Below are 16,113 nucleotides of genomic sequence, written 5' to 3'. Positions count from 1 at the left end.
TGAAATATCTTTTCAGCATCAAATAACACTGAGTATAAGCAAACACAAATAACTTTGTGTAAATAATAGGATATACTTCAGTCAAAACGTAGACAAACCCTTCCCGCTTCCCACAGGAAAACACCTAAACCTGCAAAGCTGCAAATATAGAAATACATTAATTCAATAATGCAAAAAACACAGTTCAACCTGTCAATGTTTCTTTAAGACCTGTAGGCCAACTCTATTAGATAGAGTAGAAAGGACAATTCATTGAACTGTTTATTCAAGTGTAGCTCCTGAAAGGAAACACGGGTTCAGTGTAACGGGAAACCAGCCGAATGAGAAACACCCTCTTAAAAAAAGGGCCTGCACTAAGCCTATCATTGTTATGTATTTTTTATATTAACGCTTCAACTGCGTTCCTTAATCGTGTTCCAGAACCGGATAAAGAGCACAATAGAGGAATTCCCTACTTCCACAACACTTTATGCTCTTTTCGCAGCCTATTTTTATAAGGGTGTCATGTATGAAGTTAGGCTACATTCAGGGGATTTTCAAATGAATCTTCCCATAAAGGCCTGCATGGAAACTACGCATGTAAGAAACGAGAGGATGCTCAGGATGCAAGAGCAGCATAGTGGTGCTTTGGCTAGACTATAGAGTACAATTTCCTGAATTGTGATTGGTCAAGGAGAATAAGGGGCGGGGCGTCGCCTGCGATCACAGAGGCGCACTGTATGAGAGGGCGGATCTGACTGCACATCGGCCAACACTACAGAGTACTGAATTTTAAAAACAACAACAACAACGGGTAAGTGCACTTTGACATTGTGATTAGTGCTCACATTTTATCGCTTCACTATAGGAATACAATCAAGGCATATGTGCATTAAGAAAGGCTAACCGTAATGGAGACAAAAATTGACAACGAATTTGCGTGCACGCTTAGATTTTGATACAGTCGCAGTCCCTGGATGACAGGCGTTAGTTATTGTTATACACACGCGAGATAATAATGCGATGCAAAAACAGAGTGGCTATGACTCATCGCTCTCTCGTTTTCAAACGTTCAAAAATATGTCCACCTGCCGAGGTTTCTTTGTTTAGGCACTGCCGCAGTTAGGATGCTCTGGACAGGTGCCCTCCGCAGCAAACCTCTATAAAAAGCTACTACAGTTACATAACTTCAGCAGTGCCACATATTGGTTTAACAATGTGAACATTTTGGAATGATGAAATCGTGAAAGGTTCCTTATAAAGGACGATTTAAGCTTTACACCCCATATAAACTGCAAACGAACGACGCGGGAAAAAAAAACCCAGAACGAGTCAGTTCTAATAAATGAAGCTGGCTTTGATTATAATGGGCGCGTTCTAGTTCGTCGCGTCTCATCGCATTGTTCTCATCCGTACTGGCAATGTAGCGCGTGCTCGGCTCTCTGCAGTGCATCTCTTCAACATGCTTCATGGACATGCGTCATACTGTAAAATTCAATTGAGATTAAACACACGATCCGAAACTGACGCATTGAGGGTCATGTATGGATACCTGGCATTGTGGGACAGGTTCATTTGTGTAACGCTTTCATGTGCACGTTTCCTCATTTGATATTCCGAATGGTTGCATTATAGAGGGACAGAGGTACACTTTGACCACACCCCCCTTGAATCTTAATAATTCCTTATTCAGTTAATTCATATATTTCTCCTTCTTTGCACTGTGACTGGCTTTGTTTGCTTTGCATACAGGTCATGAACAAATGTCACAGTAGTGTTTATTCAGTTAAACCAAGTGTGAAGGACAAGGAGGTGTCCCTCTTGGGTTTGTATTCTTGTCTGTTGTATTTAATTATTTTTGTATGGGTGAGGCCGGTAAAAGTGTGGTGACAGGTAAGCTGAGACGGATATGTTTAATGATTAATTAGCTTTTAAATATCAGGAGATGATCAAATGTAATGGTGATTAATGCAGCAACGGTCGTTGTCATTCAGCAAATGTTTTCATAGTGGGTGTGATCATGCTTCATCATGTAAATAATCCCAGGAAGCACATGAAAAATCCACTGGTAAATGAGAATGTTGTTCAAAAATGAAAATTCTGTCAGTAATTACTCACCCTCATGTTGTTCCAACCCCGTAAGACTTTCGTTCATCTTCGGAACACAAATTAAGATATTTTTGATGAAATCTGAGAGCTGGATCACTCCTCCATAGGCTGCAAGGTAATTGATATCTGCCGGCCCAGAAAAGTTAGTAAAGACATCGTTAAAATAGTCCAAGTGACTACAGTGGCTCAACCTTAAGTTTATCGAGTGACGAGAATACTTTTTGTGCGTAAAAAAAACTAACAGAAATAACGACTCTATTCAAACATCTCTTCTCTTCCATATCATTCTCCTAAGCTGTTGACGTAGTGTAACAGCGCAGCGCTTCTGGGTTGTACGTCAGAACGTAGGCTCACTATTGGCCAACGCTGGTCATGTGTGTGATGCGTGTGATGTTGGCCAATAGTGAGCCTACGTTCTGACGTACAACCCAGAAGCGCTGCGCTGTTACACTACGTGAACTCACTCAGAGGCCCACACAGAAGAAAATGAGTAGTTGAATAAAGGCATTATTTTTGGGAGGTTTTTGCGCACAAAAAGTATTCTCGTCGCTTGATAAACTTAAGGTTGAGCCACTGTAGTCACTTGGACTATTTTAAAAATGTCTTTACTAACTTTTCTGGGATGGCAGATATCAATTACCTAGCAGCCTATGAAGGAGTGAGACAGCTCTCAGATTTCATAAAAAATATCTCAATTTGTGTTCCGAAGATGAACGGACGCTTACGGGGTTGGAACAACATGAGGGTGAGTAATTACTGACAGAATTTTGGGTGAACTAACCCTTTCAACATAAGCCTCTACAAATAATATAAAATCACTTACTCTAAACTATTGTGCATTGCAGTAGTCTGGATAATATTTAATGAATGATAGCTTTGTTGTTGCTAGGTTAGGATTAAGCTGATAGACCTTGATAAAACTGGTTCGAGCTTGTAGACCATGTTAAACTGGTAACAAACCAGCTACCATGTCCAAAAAAAAAAAAAGAGCAGCTTGGGCACCATAAACAGATGTGATGCAATTTTACAGCAGGGATACAGACCTAGTTTGACAGAATTGTCACTATTTATAGATGAACATTTCAATAAAGCTTTTTTTAAACTATTTCCACAGTGCAGTAAAAATATGTTTGGCTGTTTAACAGTGAAATGCAGTGGCTAACCTTGTTCAAAAGTGTATCATCATCTTATATAACTTCTTTGATACATGATACATTTACACTCAGTCATCGCAAAAAAAAAAAAGTATACAAAGCTTTTTTCTGTGATCCATCATGAATGTAACAAAAAAATGTTTTTACATATAATGTGTTTGACCTTTGCTAAATTCTTCAGAAATATTTTCTCATTCGACTGAGAAGAGAATGAAATAAAATATAAAATAAAACATATAAAACCTTTACCATTCAGTAAAATGAAAAAATGAACTGGGGTGAACCCACATTGTCATCATATGTCGCTGGGAAAGGGAAGCTCAGTAAGATGGCATGCGGTTTCTGGACTGCCATGATTCTGGGGTGCCAAGTCAGGGATTGCTGGCCTGTTGTGATGCACTGCGTCCCGTCATACACAATCCCCATTCCCCTCACTGATGGCCTCTGACTCTAATCTGCACAGACAACCCCCCTCCGTTGTTATGCTGTGACCATGGGCAGGCCAATAGCACTCTCCCCATTTTAGGATGATGATGTAAGCTGATTACAGTATTGGGGTGAGAAATATACAAGATCATACTTTGTCTTTACCATTCAGTAAAATGAATATGAATATATCATTATTGTTGATGGCTCCAGTAGGCTAAGGTTACCTGATACTCCAGTCTGACTGACATCAGTTTGACAGTTGAAGGTGCTTTATTTTTAGATGCCTCATTTTTACTCAGAATAAGAGATAGACAGAGATTGGTAGTGCTGCAGATACATAAACACAGTCACAATGAGTGGCAGCAAGTAGCCGCATGCTCAGTGGCTTTGGCACACAATGGAACACATTGAGCCAGACCCTCATCCCACGTTCTGTGTGCATTCATACAGGAATGTTTGGAATACAGAGTTTACACAGCAACACAAATGGTTGCCAAATACCAGCCCGGTCTCTGCTCAAAAACTCTTGTGAGCTCGCCATTCTCCTTTAAACCGCACAAGGACAGCGTGTGCTTCTGTCAGAATACGTTTCGATTTTGGACCATTTGTTTTGAGCGACATTTGAAGAGATGTATCTGATTCATTGTTGAATTTCTGTGGTTACACATATTTTTGCTCAAACAATTTGAATATAAAAATTCACATGAATTCAGGATGTCTCAGTATTTGGTTTCTCTCTCTCTTTTTATGCTTCACCCAAAAAATCTGTCATTACTGTATACTCTCCCTCATGTTGTTCCAAAAATGGTATGCATTTCTTTCTTCTGTGAGAACAAACTAAGAAATTTTGAAGAACGTTGTGAACCAAAGACAACTGAAACCCATTGACCCTCTTATTTTATGGACAAAACCAGAGAAATTTCTCCAAATATATTCTTTCCACAGAAGAAAGAAAGTCATACAGGTCTGGAACGACCTGAAGATGAAAAAATTATGACAGAATTTTCATTTTTGGGTGCAGTAGCCCTATTCCTTCCCAGCAAGCAATAGTCGTCATTTCACCATCTCGCTTAACTATAGACCCCACCCGATATAGTCTGGCTGTGAGTAACCCACTTCTAGCCAAAATAACCTTGAATTTGGTTACATGTCGTTTTGCCAAAACAACTTGCTAGTATGATATTCCATCATGTAAGCAAAGTAAACAGTGATTACAAGTTGTTTGGTTTCATTTCTTTGACATGTTCTATGCGTAGCCTGTGCGTCTATTCTTGGGCTATGGTTAGACGTCTACTAAATCTTCACTGACAGCCCAAATTTTGTCTTGTTTTAGCCTAGACGTCAGGGCTGTGTTTGGATGGTTATTAGACGTCTTTTAAATGCAAAATTGCTTGCTGGGTTTTAAGACAGCAGCAGTCGAGGTCCATGAACTTTTCCGTTTGTTCAGTTCAGTTCAGTTCACATTTATTTGTATAGCGCCTTTCACAATACACATCGTTTTAAAGCAGCTTTACTGAGTCCACATTACAACTTCAGTGATCTGTTATTAGAGGTAACTGTCTTAAGTTATGTATTTCAGAAATGGACATATACAAAATCACAGTTAGCTAAAAATGTATTCATTTTAAACAATGTAATAATTCAAGGCAGAAACAATGAGCTCATTGAAGTAATGAATACTTGTTAACAAATGATTATGGCATTTAGAAAAATGTAGCATTGGTGCATGTTGATTCAGAGTTTGCGTTGATTTGTGTCAAACCTGATGATTGTGTTCTCCAAACATGATGCTTGAACTTCAGTGGAAGAAGAGAATGTGACTGTCTATACAAAGAGTCACATGATCAGCGCCACACACATACACGATCAGTGACCTAAAATAGTGCAGAATCTTTCATATTTCTTCTTCATTTTAATTTATTAAATGTATTAATATTTATTTATTTTTAAATTATTGCATCACAGATGTTCAATAGTCTCAAACCTTTGGACCCAACTGTACTTAACATACATACACATTTATACCCACTCACACTGTCCAGGCCTCTTGACTCAAATGAATGAATAAGTGAACAAGAGTGTCCCTCCTAAACAGAAAGTGATGGCACTCTGTGAGATGCCACTCTGTGCCAGGGCTGGTGACATCATCCAAGGCGCAAAGAAAAATTGCTGAATCACAGCAGGACACAGGGCCGTGTCAGAGTCAGAGCGGTAAAAGTGCAGGGATGTACCTGTGTCTCATTTGCCATGGTCTGATGAATAAGCCTTAGGAGACTGCACCATATGACCTGCCATATGACATGTTTTATTCTCTCTGAAAAACTAACATTTGGTCTTTTTTTTCCTTTTTTTAATAAATACTAGGAATAAGCAACAGTGATGTTACTGTAAACTACACCTATTAAAAAAACATAAAAAAAATGAAAACGAACATTGGGAATGTTGCCTTGGCAGCTAATTGAAATGCGTAACTTTAAGAATTAAAATGACTAAATCTAAAACTAAATTAATATAAACAAAAGAAAATCACAATTACAAGCAAATCACTTAAACTAAAATGAGAACTGAAATTATAAAAATAAAAGCTACTTCAAAATTGTTATGAATACTATACAAGTAAATAAATAATACTGAAATAGTAAATCAGATCATTCTTTGTTTCTGTGGAAAATATGCCCACAAATATGACTTATCAACTAAACTGAATGGGATATTGCACAATCATTCTATCATTTCAAGGCTTTTTTTATGCTCTCACTGTCTAATGTCATACTGTACATCACTGTGTGCTGCTGTACAGTAACAGCTGAGTACAGTAAGTGTTTCAGGCTGATTATGTGACGTCAGCAGGGACAAATACGAGGGGGAATCACACTGCCTGTAATCTCTTCATTTTTTGGACCAGCTGGGCCTCTTACCATTCATCAGGATATCATCAGAATTACACTTGACTTTACATCCATATACATGCAGGGGGATGGGAAAGACAAGGAGAGGAGGGAGGAAATGCAAAGACAAAGCTGTGGATAAGTAATAAACCTGAATAGGAAAGACCAACCACTGAAATAGAGAGAGTGAGAGGGAGGAAGATTCAGCGGGAGGAGATGGATTCTGGGTAGGTTTTGGGGCAGCAGCATTTTAATCCCATGTTTAGCCTTGAACAGACTTGCATAATCATATTAATGTCTAAACTGAATAGATCAAAACCGCTGTAGAGATTTGTTTAGCTCTTAACTCATTTGCCCCCTGCTGTCAAAATGCATGATGGTTTGATTTGGTTTGTGATGGTTTGATTGTTTGTCACGCAACAGTGTTGCAGCTTTTTTGGACATTTGTTGAACAGGACAGTGTGTAATTGTGTTAATCTGAGTTCTCTGAATGTGGATAGTGTGGCAGCTAGAGAAACAATGAGACACAGTTAAACTCATGCGATGGCAAACAAACTGAAGCTCTGAAGCTCTCACAATGAAGCTCTCTCTCTCTCTCAAACCCTTTCTTTCTCTCACTATCCCTTTCTGATATTTCCTCCTTCATTTCTCTCACTGACACTGTTTATATGCACAATACACAGTTTACTGTGTGTAAAGGGACATATCTGAGCAAATCAAGAACTTGAATTTTAGTTTTTATGTTACATGACACCTGATGTCCCACAGGTTCACATGCTCGCAGTACACAATTGTGTCACATACTCTCACGTTTTGCCTTTATAGAAGAAGGAAATCGTTGTTTTAAGTAATCTTAGGATATGGTTAAAGTGCAACTTATATGACAGCTGTTCATTTGGCATGCAGCCACATTCTTTAAAATGGCAGTTGATCTTAATATATAGTGCAGGCGCATGATCAGATTTGTCTAGGTCTGAACATCTGGCCACATTTACATGTTGAAAGCCTCCATACGAGAGTTCTTTCAGTGCATGACCTTTCTGAGTGTAGCATAAATTGGGCACTGATTTAAAGATATGAATTGTTATCTGTTAACTAGATGTTGGGATCAAACATAGGCCACACATTTTTATTGCACTAGTATCTAGGGCAAGAGTATATATAGAGAGTATATACTGTACATGCACTTTTAGCTGCATTACTTTTTAATTGAGAAGGTCCAGGCCTGCTTTGTTTGGACTGATCGCCCCTCATTTTTTTTCTACAGGAGGATGGACTTCAGTTTACGTGATGCCTTCACAGACGGAGCATCTAAGGCAACCCAGGACAGCCTACTGAAGAGGGATTTTGTGGCCGGGTTGGAGGCACAGACCTTTGATGATAAAGTGGGCGAGACTGTTGGGAAGACAGACTACCGCCCCCTTCTGGATGGGATGGATGGGAAAAGGGAAGGTATGTCCCTCAGAACTAGACTGTCTCCCATAAAAGTAATCTATATCCATTTATAATGTTAAAAAATAAATCTATTTAAAATAAATCCTGTTCTTTTGAACACCAAATCAGCATATTAGAAGGATTTCCGAAGGATCATGTGACACTAAAGACAGGAGTAATGATGCTGATAATTCAGCGTTGCTATCTCAGGAATACATTTTATTTTACATTACATTAGAAAACAGTTATTTTAAATTATAATAATATTTCTTAATTTTTACTGTATTTTTGACCAATAAAGGCAACTTTGGTGAGCATCAGGCCAATATCTTGCCAACCCAAGCTTTTGAACATTTACACAATAAAATTTTTTTTAAACATTTTGCACAGTTATTTGCTGCTTTATTTTTTTATTTTTTTATTTATTTAAATATGTTGGGTATATTGTGTAGTTGTGCAATGCAACATCAGGAACAGGCTTTTATTTTACTGTCTTCCTTCTGCATTGGATTGTGATCTGAAGTATTTATTTGTGTATTTCTTATCTCTATCTGCCACAACATATAATGGTGAGTGGAAGAAGCACATTTTATTCCTTTACTTTGGTTTCACATCCTGTTCAAGTTGGTTTTATGAGGAAAAACACATTGATATTCTGAGGTATTTTCGGGTTGCTTTTGTGTTTGTTTGTCTAGGACAAACGCCTGATCATGGTTGGCAACATCTCTGATCTAAGAATTTTTTTTCGCCTCAAACCGTGCTGTCTTCTGCCAAGAACCATTCCGAGTGAACTCTAGGTTCAGTTAGGCGGACAGCCTTCCTCTTGGGTTACAACCATCACCATTATTTATTCTCAAATGTGTTTGTTATTTATTGGGGCACATTTTCACAGTTTAATCACCTGGTATGCATGAGGGCACTAATAGTGTCTGAATAAATACGTTAAAATCTGTTGTTGTTGTTTAACTGGTGCTTTTTGTGAAGTGAATCATTCATAAATCATCTAAAAAAATATTTTAATAAAGGTTACACGAAATGGCTATAGATTAACTATCAACGCTTTATGGACTTTCAGCTTCTGGGTTTGGGCCATTAGTTCTGGGGAATGTTTTTTTTTTTTTTGCATACTGTACTGTAGGACTACCTGCCACCATCCCATTCTGTTTAACTTTATCCTACATTAGTCATATGAAAGTATTGTTTGTTATGTTTTCTACTTGTAGAAGAATATGCAGAAATGTCCTTTATAATATTGTGCTTGTGCTTGACAGAATGCTTAGACATCAGTACAGCAGGATGCACTCTCAACAAGAGCAAGGTATATGTATATGTGTGCAGCACTGAGCTGTATATAGATGCTGGTATCAGCAAATCTGTCCACAGCAGATGTGACGGATACTTTTAATAGCTTCAGTTCAGTGCAAAGATATGAAATTCAATTACTGCCTCCATTAAGAGAGAGAAATGCCATTTATTTGATGTTACTGTAAAGATTAGCACTCTCATTATGGCAAGGCTGTTGCATATCACAGTTAGCATATAGCAAAAGTGTGTGTTTCTATGGTGGTTTCTCATCAGATCATTGTATGACTTGCTGGAAAAAATAGAAATTTCTAAGCAAGTTGTCAGTACTGACAAATACATTACGGCCAGCTAGCAGGCAGTATATTTTCCTGCCACGCTTTTTCCACTGAAAAGGTTGTGTGAGATAATAAAGTTTTTTTTATTGACAAAGTAATAAAGATTTATTGAAATTGTACGTTGTCTGTTGACAAGCGCTTAGAGGCTCATTTCCAAAGAACAAAGTACAAGTAAGGATGATTAATCAATAACTATGATGCTATCACAGGCTGTGAAACTTCTTGGAAAGATAATAATATTACACGTGCAGTCCATTATCATGTACTTTCATCTTGCATCTATAAACTGAAGAAATAATTGGATTATTTGTTTGCTAGGCTCTTGTCCTCCTCTACTATGATATGACCTTTTTCAATGGATAAATGCTGAAGACATCAAGGGCATCTGCATTCTAATGTGTGTTAGGAATATATATATATTTCATATATTTTAACTGTCATTGTGCAGTATAACATACAATTGTCAGTTTAATTATTTTTTATTTATTTTTTTCACAATTTAACACATATTACACAAACAATATAATCACAAATAACATCAAGGAAAATACTACCAAATATATCGACCAGAAAAAAAAAAAAAAAAAATAGAAGAATCTACACTACCACAGTCTGTGGGTTATCCATTATTCCATTGAGTCTCTATAATTTAGTACTAAGGCCCATATAGATTGGAACTCTTGCAGTCTTGAATGCTGTTTACTTGTAATATCTTCAATGGGCAAGAAATCTATTATCTGCTCCAGCCATTGACCCAATCTGGGTCCTGACTGGGAAATCTGTTTAATATTTTTTAACATCTGCTATAATAAATTTTACTTGGGTTACCATTCAAAATTTTTGCTAAATATATATGCTACAAACAGTGTCCAATGTCCATTTCTAAAAGGATTTTAGGTTTGAGATATGTGGGAACGTTGATATACTGTATGAAGACTTGTCACTAGTGTTGGTTTTATTTTTAAATGGAATACTGTTTTCAACAAAATGTCCAAAATAATTTGTAGTTAAAGGGATAGTTCACCCAAAAATGATGGGCCCCATTAGGGCTGGGCGGTATATCGAGTTTGTACAATATATTGTTCTTTTTTAAAGAAACTATATGGAATGAGGCAATACCGTTTATATTGATATACAGTAGTTTGATACAAGCGCATCTGAAAAAATAGCGGAGGACGCAGAGTGAGCTGCTGCGGGGAGAGTGCTTCATCATCCAGTTTGTCCTAAACATGATCCATGCTTTATATTAAGGGCTTTAAAATAAATGGTAAGATATAACACGTATAGTTTAAAGTGGCTTGTCCCGTCAGATGTTCTGATATATCATGTGCAGATATAGTCTTGCGCTGTTGAATGTGTTTGAGATGTGGCGTTTTCCTCAGTGCATAACTTACATTTTGCAGGTATATTCTCCATCTGTAAATGTTAGAAAATCATGCAAATATTTCCGTTTTGCTGTCAGAAGTGAATCTCCGCTAAACTTCACAGATTTCCGTGAACGAGCCAAAATTGAATAGGAGCGCAAAAATTCTGACTAAAATATACATAGTGCTTATATATTAAATATATTTGTTGTTGGGCAATGAATGTGCCAAATGTAGAATTGAAAACCTACAAGTAAGTGTATTTTTATGATAGCAGTAACTTTAAAATGACTATTGTAATGGGGTAATCAAATGTAGGTTAATTAGTTTGTGCTTTTGTTTGTATTTATTTTCATTTTTTAGTTTAGTGAATTTTAAAAATAAAAACATTATTTTTGTTTTTAGATTGTTACAAGAATGTGATGCGATTTTTAAACCTTTTTTTGCTCATAATATATACCAGAGCATACATTAAGTTCACTATATTTGCATTCATAGCCTTCAATATGAACATTATTTCCAGAACAACATTGGGCAGGATATGAATTATTTTTATTTATTATAAATAAATAGTTTTTTTAAAATCCAAAAACGTAGAAAAAACCGAGATGTATTCTGTATATCGCCATTCAACCCAAAAATACTGAGATATTGTTTTTTTGACCATATCGCCCAGCCCTAGGCCCCATTGACTTTGGTCATCAACTGTTTGGTTACTGACATTCTTCAAAAAAATCTTCTTTTGTGTTCAGTAGAGGAAAGAATTTCATACAGTTTTGGAACAACTTGAGGGTGAGTAAATGATGACAGAATTATAATTTTGGGGTGAACTATCCCTTTGATATCTTAGTTTTTGTAGAAATAACACCCTCTCTAGTTCTTATTGAAATACTGGTCACACTTTATATTAGTGTCTTTAACTACAATGTATTTAAATTTAAATTAATCATTTGATACAATGCACTTATTGTGTACATATATGTTACATTGTACTTATATATTTATTTTTACACCTGTAATTAATTTGTGTAATTACATCTATAATTACACTGTTGACCCTTCCCTTACATCTTAACCCACCCTTAAACCTTCCCATACCACCAAACCTGTCCCAACCTTACCTGTATCCCACCGCAAAAGCAGCAAAAGTAGTTTGCAATAGAATATGAACACAATAAGTTCTGTATATTGTACTTATTTTTTGATGTAAGCACATAGCAGTTAAAGACACCGAATATAAAGTGTGATCGAAATACTGATGAAGCAAATACAGAAAAAAAAGCTTTTGTCAACTGAATAGTTGGCATATAAACATGACTTAGTAAATGGGGTATATATATATATATATATATATATATATATATATATATATATATATATATATATATATATATATATATATATATATATATATATATATATATATATATATATATATATATATATATATATACTTTTTTTTTTTTTCATTTAATAGATGTCAGTGATGTTTGGTTCTAAGTGTTTGTCAAAATATCTTTTGTTGATTTCTTCTTTACTTAGTTGATTTGTTTTAACACTATTTCTGTAAAGTTTTCACACTGTACTCATTTTAACACAAAACATAATATATAGAACAACTATAGGAAAACAAATATAATACATAACATATAATATATAATATAATATAATATCAATAAAAAAATTAAGAAATGCAGAAAATTGTGTAGTACATCTTTCATGTTTGTGTGCTTTTGTAACCATATTGCATGTCAGAGACTCTCTGGTTCTTTGTCTGTGCTTCTGGTACTCTCAGTACAGCACTGGTTTATGACATTATGTAAGCGATCCTGTGCCGAATGGGATGTCTGCTCCCCCCTTTTTAACTGCAAAAGGAGGCTCTCTACCACAGCATGACTTGGCAGTCTGTACCTCAAGTGCCTCGTGTCTGGGACAAAAGTGGCTATTTTTAGTTCCTCTTCCATTTTTCTGGCTTTTAACTGTAGCATGTTCTCAGGTTCATATGCTTCTCTTTGTGAGGCTATTGCTCCTGCTCAGGTTTAGTTTAGTACATCATCAGCATTTCAAACCATAAAGAAGATGGAAAATGTGCTACTTGAGGCATAAACATACAAATAACCTTGAAGACCCATTGGGGTCGATTCCCCTCTACTTTATCAACATGAAACACAAAGGCCTGGCTGAACGATTCCTATTGCATCCTTGGTATTATAACAGCGTGACTCACAGTGACATATATACCAGTCCTGTTCCACAAAGAGGATAACTGCATGGAGCTGGTGCAGCCCAGCCCTGTGGGAGCATGATGATCATTAATCCAGGACTGGTATCTGAGCTAAGGCTGGTTCAGTGCTGGCTCCTCTTGTCAGTCAGTCTTGATGCTGACAGAGTGCTTTGCCTAGGGAACGTAGAGCAGCCTCAGCTGGTTGTGTAACTACGGTAACAGGCCTGCAGTCCCAGCCTGTCCCATCGTCTCAGCATCACTTATCTCCGCTTGCCCTTCTCATAATGTCTAAATATCAGACTGGATGGGAGCAGGCCTATTTTCATGGATACCCCTCCCCACTGCCTTTGACAGTGGACATATTACTCTAGACAGTCAGATTTCATGAAAGTTACTTATTTACAGGACCTAATTAATGTCACTAAATCACTTAGTTACCAATGAAGAGTGTGTGTTCATCTCACTCTTTTCCACAGATGGTTCATTCGAAGGTGAATGTTGTGAACTATGTCCGAGCAATTTGGCATTTCAAAATTACAATTTAAAATCATTATTAAACCATTTATGATCATGAAAAATAACTTATGGGATATTTTTGACAATTTCACTACATTCATTTAAATTCACAGATCTTTTGGGACCAAAAATGTGCTTATTAATGCCACTTGGTTATTAATAATTAGTAAAATGCATTACAGTTCTATTAAATTTTCAGTCTCTGAAGATTCAATATCCTGGCTTTTACTCAACAGATCATGTTTTAAAAAATAGTCAGAAGGAGCTCTTACTATTTTATGTTTGAAGAGGTTTTATACATTGGCAGGAATCTTTAAAGCATTTAGTATGTCTGATTATACCTCCTTTTTTGTCTAAAATTCAGAAAACTACCTGTCACATTTTTATTTATTTTTCATGACAAATAGTCAAAGTACATGAATATTTCATATTTTCACAAGCTCTTAGCTAACATACAGTAAAATACAGTAGCTAGTGTTTGTAGTTATTGAAGAAATTGTCAATTTTATACGCTAATGTCTTTGGTGTTGCCATCTGTAATTAAAAAAAAACATCACACCTTGAAATTTATGAAAGATTGATGGTGAAATTACAAATGTTGCAAATGTAGTACCATTAAATGTAGATCAAAGGTCTTTAGCCCTTTTCTTACTCCTTGATTGTATTCTTTAATGAATTACATGCTTTTAAAAAGCCTACAGCATTTCTCTTGAACTTTAGTTTTAAAATTATACAGTAATTCAGAGTAAATTTTTCTGTTTTCTCTTTTCTCAGGGTCTGGGTTTATGTCTGCAGGCCAGATTGGAGGCCAACGTCAGGACCCTCAGGGAGAGATCCGTCCCAGCCCTCCTGGACAATATGTCCAGAAGCATGACTTTCAATCAGGTATGATCATTGCATATGTCGGGCTTGAGAACTGAATGAAGCAATTCAACAAAAATCCAATCATGTACTAGACATTAGTCTTTCTAATTCCAGGTCCAACATCAATGATTGGAATGCCTGGCCAATTGGGAAACCAGCAGATGGGATCTACGGTGAAAGATAATAGCGTGGACTCCTTTCTGGGTAAACACTGCAGTGTTTGATCTTGTTGACTTCAGACCGTGGGTTCGATTCAGTTAATTTCCTCAGGCTCTGTTAAGTTTTAATGCGATACCGCTCTGCTGCTCTATGCTTCAGGGTTCTCTCAGCCTGGGATGAATATTGGTATGAATATGAATGTTGGCATGGCCCCTTTCCAGAGCTCCAAACCCCCCAGCATGGTTGAACCTCAGAAGACTTCACCCTTGTTTGCTAATGAACCACCCAAACCATCCCAGATAACTGCTAATCCAAGTGAAACAAGCCCTCGTAACAGCCAGGAAAATTCTGCAGGTAAAGTCTATCACCACTTAAGGCACCTCAATGCAAGCTAGAACAGGTAAGACAGACTTTAAACCCAGATATTGAGGTACTGAATGATTATTATGTCACAGAATGTCTCTATGATCTCAGCTCTCATGTCATTCCACTCTGTCTGGTCAAGGCATGGATGCCTCATCAATACTTTTTCATAACACAATTACTTCATACTTTTCATGGTCAGTTACCTCTGATATAAGACCGATTTTACTGATCTGATCAGCAATAGTGAGGATGTCAGCTGTGATATTAAATGCCATGAGTATATATAGCCTACCTTGTAAAACAGACATGTTTTTAGTTAGTGACTTGACTAAATATCTTACACACTGTGATGTCCAGATAAAATCCAAATCATAAAATTACGGATCATAACAGCCAATGATCATTATTCAAAATTGGTCCTTTTGATACCCGTCAGATCTGCCCGTCTTAATCTTCAAGTGTGAATTTATGGTGGAAGGCATTTTAAAGATTTATCCTCGGCCTCTCTGTAATATTACTCTTTGAGCGTGATGGCCAAGAAACTAAGAGAGAAATGTGTCTTCTGGCTCAGAGCCAGTTTAGAAAGCCATTTCACATTTTAGACAACATATCTGAAATATAGATGTTACTGCCACTCAAAGTGACTGTTAATAACCATTTGATCAGTGAAGAGGACAGGCATGGGTTAGTGATCATATTATGTAAAACAGAAAAATACAATTTGTTTAGGTCTAGAAATTAATTTATTTCTTCATCTTGATATGCCTTGATGGCTGGACTAATGCTACCTTCACGTGCTATTGGAAATTTCCTACTTTCCACTTTGTGAATACGAGCTCATCGCATTCACGTTTTTACTTGAGAGGGTGTTCATGTCCATTTTTTTAACTTGGAAACTAGTATTTTCGATAATTCCAATAGCACGCGAAGGCAGCATGCAGTCTAGATAAACATAATCCAAATTTAGTTAATAATAGATTTTGATTC

At 36.6% G+C, this 16,113-nt stretch overlaps 1 protein-coding gene across 6 annotated transcripts in view; it reads left to right on the top strand.

Annotated features, from left to right (window-relative positions):
* Positions 1 to 756: 756 nt before the first annotated feature.
* Positions 757 to 16,113, top strand: part of map4l (microtubule associated protein 4 like) — a 45,584-nt gene continuing 30,227 nt past the window's right edge. For all 6 annotated transcript variants that reach the window (XM_081374326.1, XM_081374321.1, XM_081374324.1 and 3 more), the window contains exons 1-5: positions 757 to 793; positions 7,827 to 8,011; positions 14,512 to 14,622; positions 14,716 to 14,805; positions 14,920 to 15,114. In XM_081374326.1, coding sequence (XP_081230452.1) covers positions 7,831 to 8,011; positions 14,512 to 14,622; positions 14,716 to 14,805; positions 14,920 to 15,114 — 577 coding nt within the window. In that variant the 5' untranslated portion in view covers positions 757 to 793; positions 7,827 to 7,830. The remainder of the gene's footprint in view (positions 794 to 7,826; positions 8,012 to 14,511; positions 14,623 to 14,715; positions 14,806 to 14,919; positions 15,115 to 16,113) is intronic.

The sequence above is a fragment of the Scardinius erythrophthalmus genome, assembly GCF_964197995.2.
Source record: "Scardinius erythrophthalmus genome assembly, chromosome: 9".
NCBI lineage: Eukaryota > Metazoa > Chordata > Actinopteri > Cypriniformes > Leuciscidae > Scardinius > Scardinius erythrophthalmus.
Note: the sequence above shows the minus strand (reverse complement) of the source record. Positions and strands in the feature narration are given on the sequence as shown.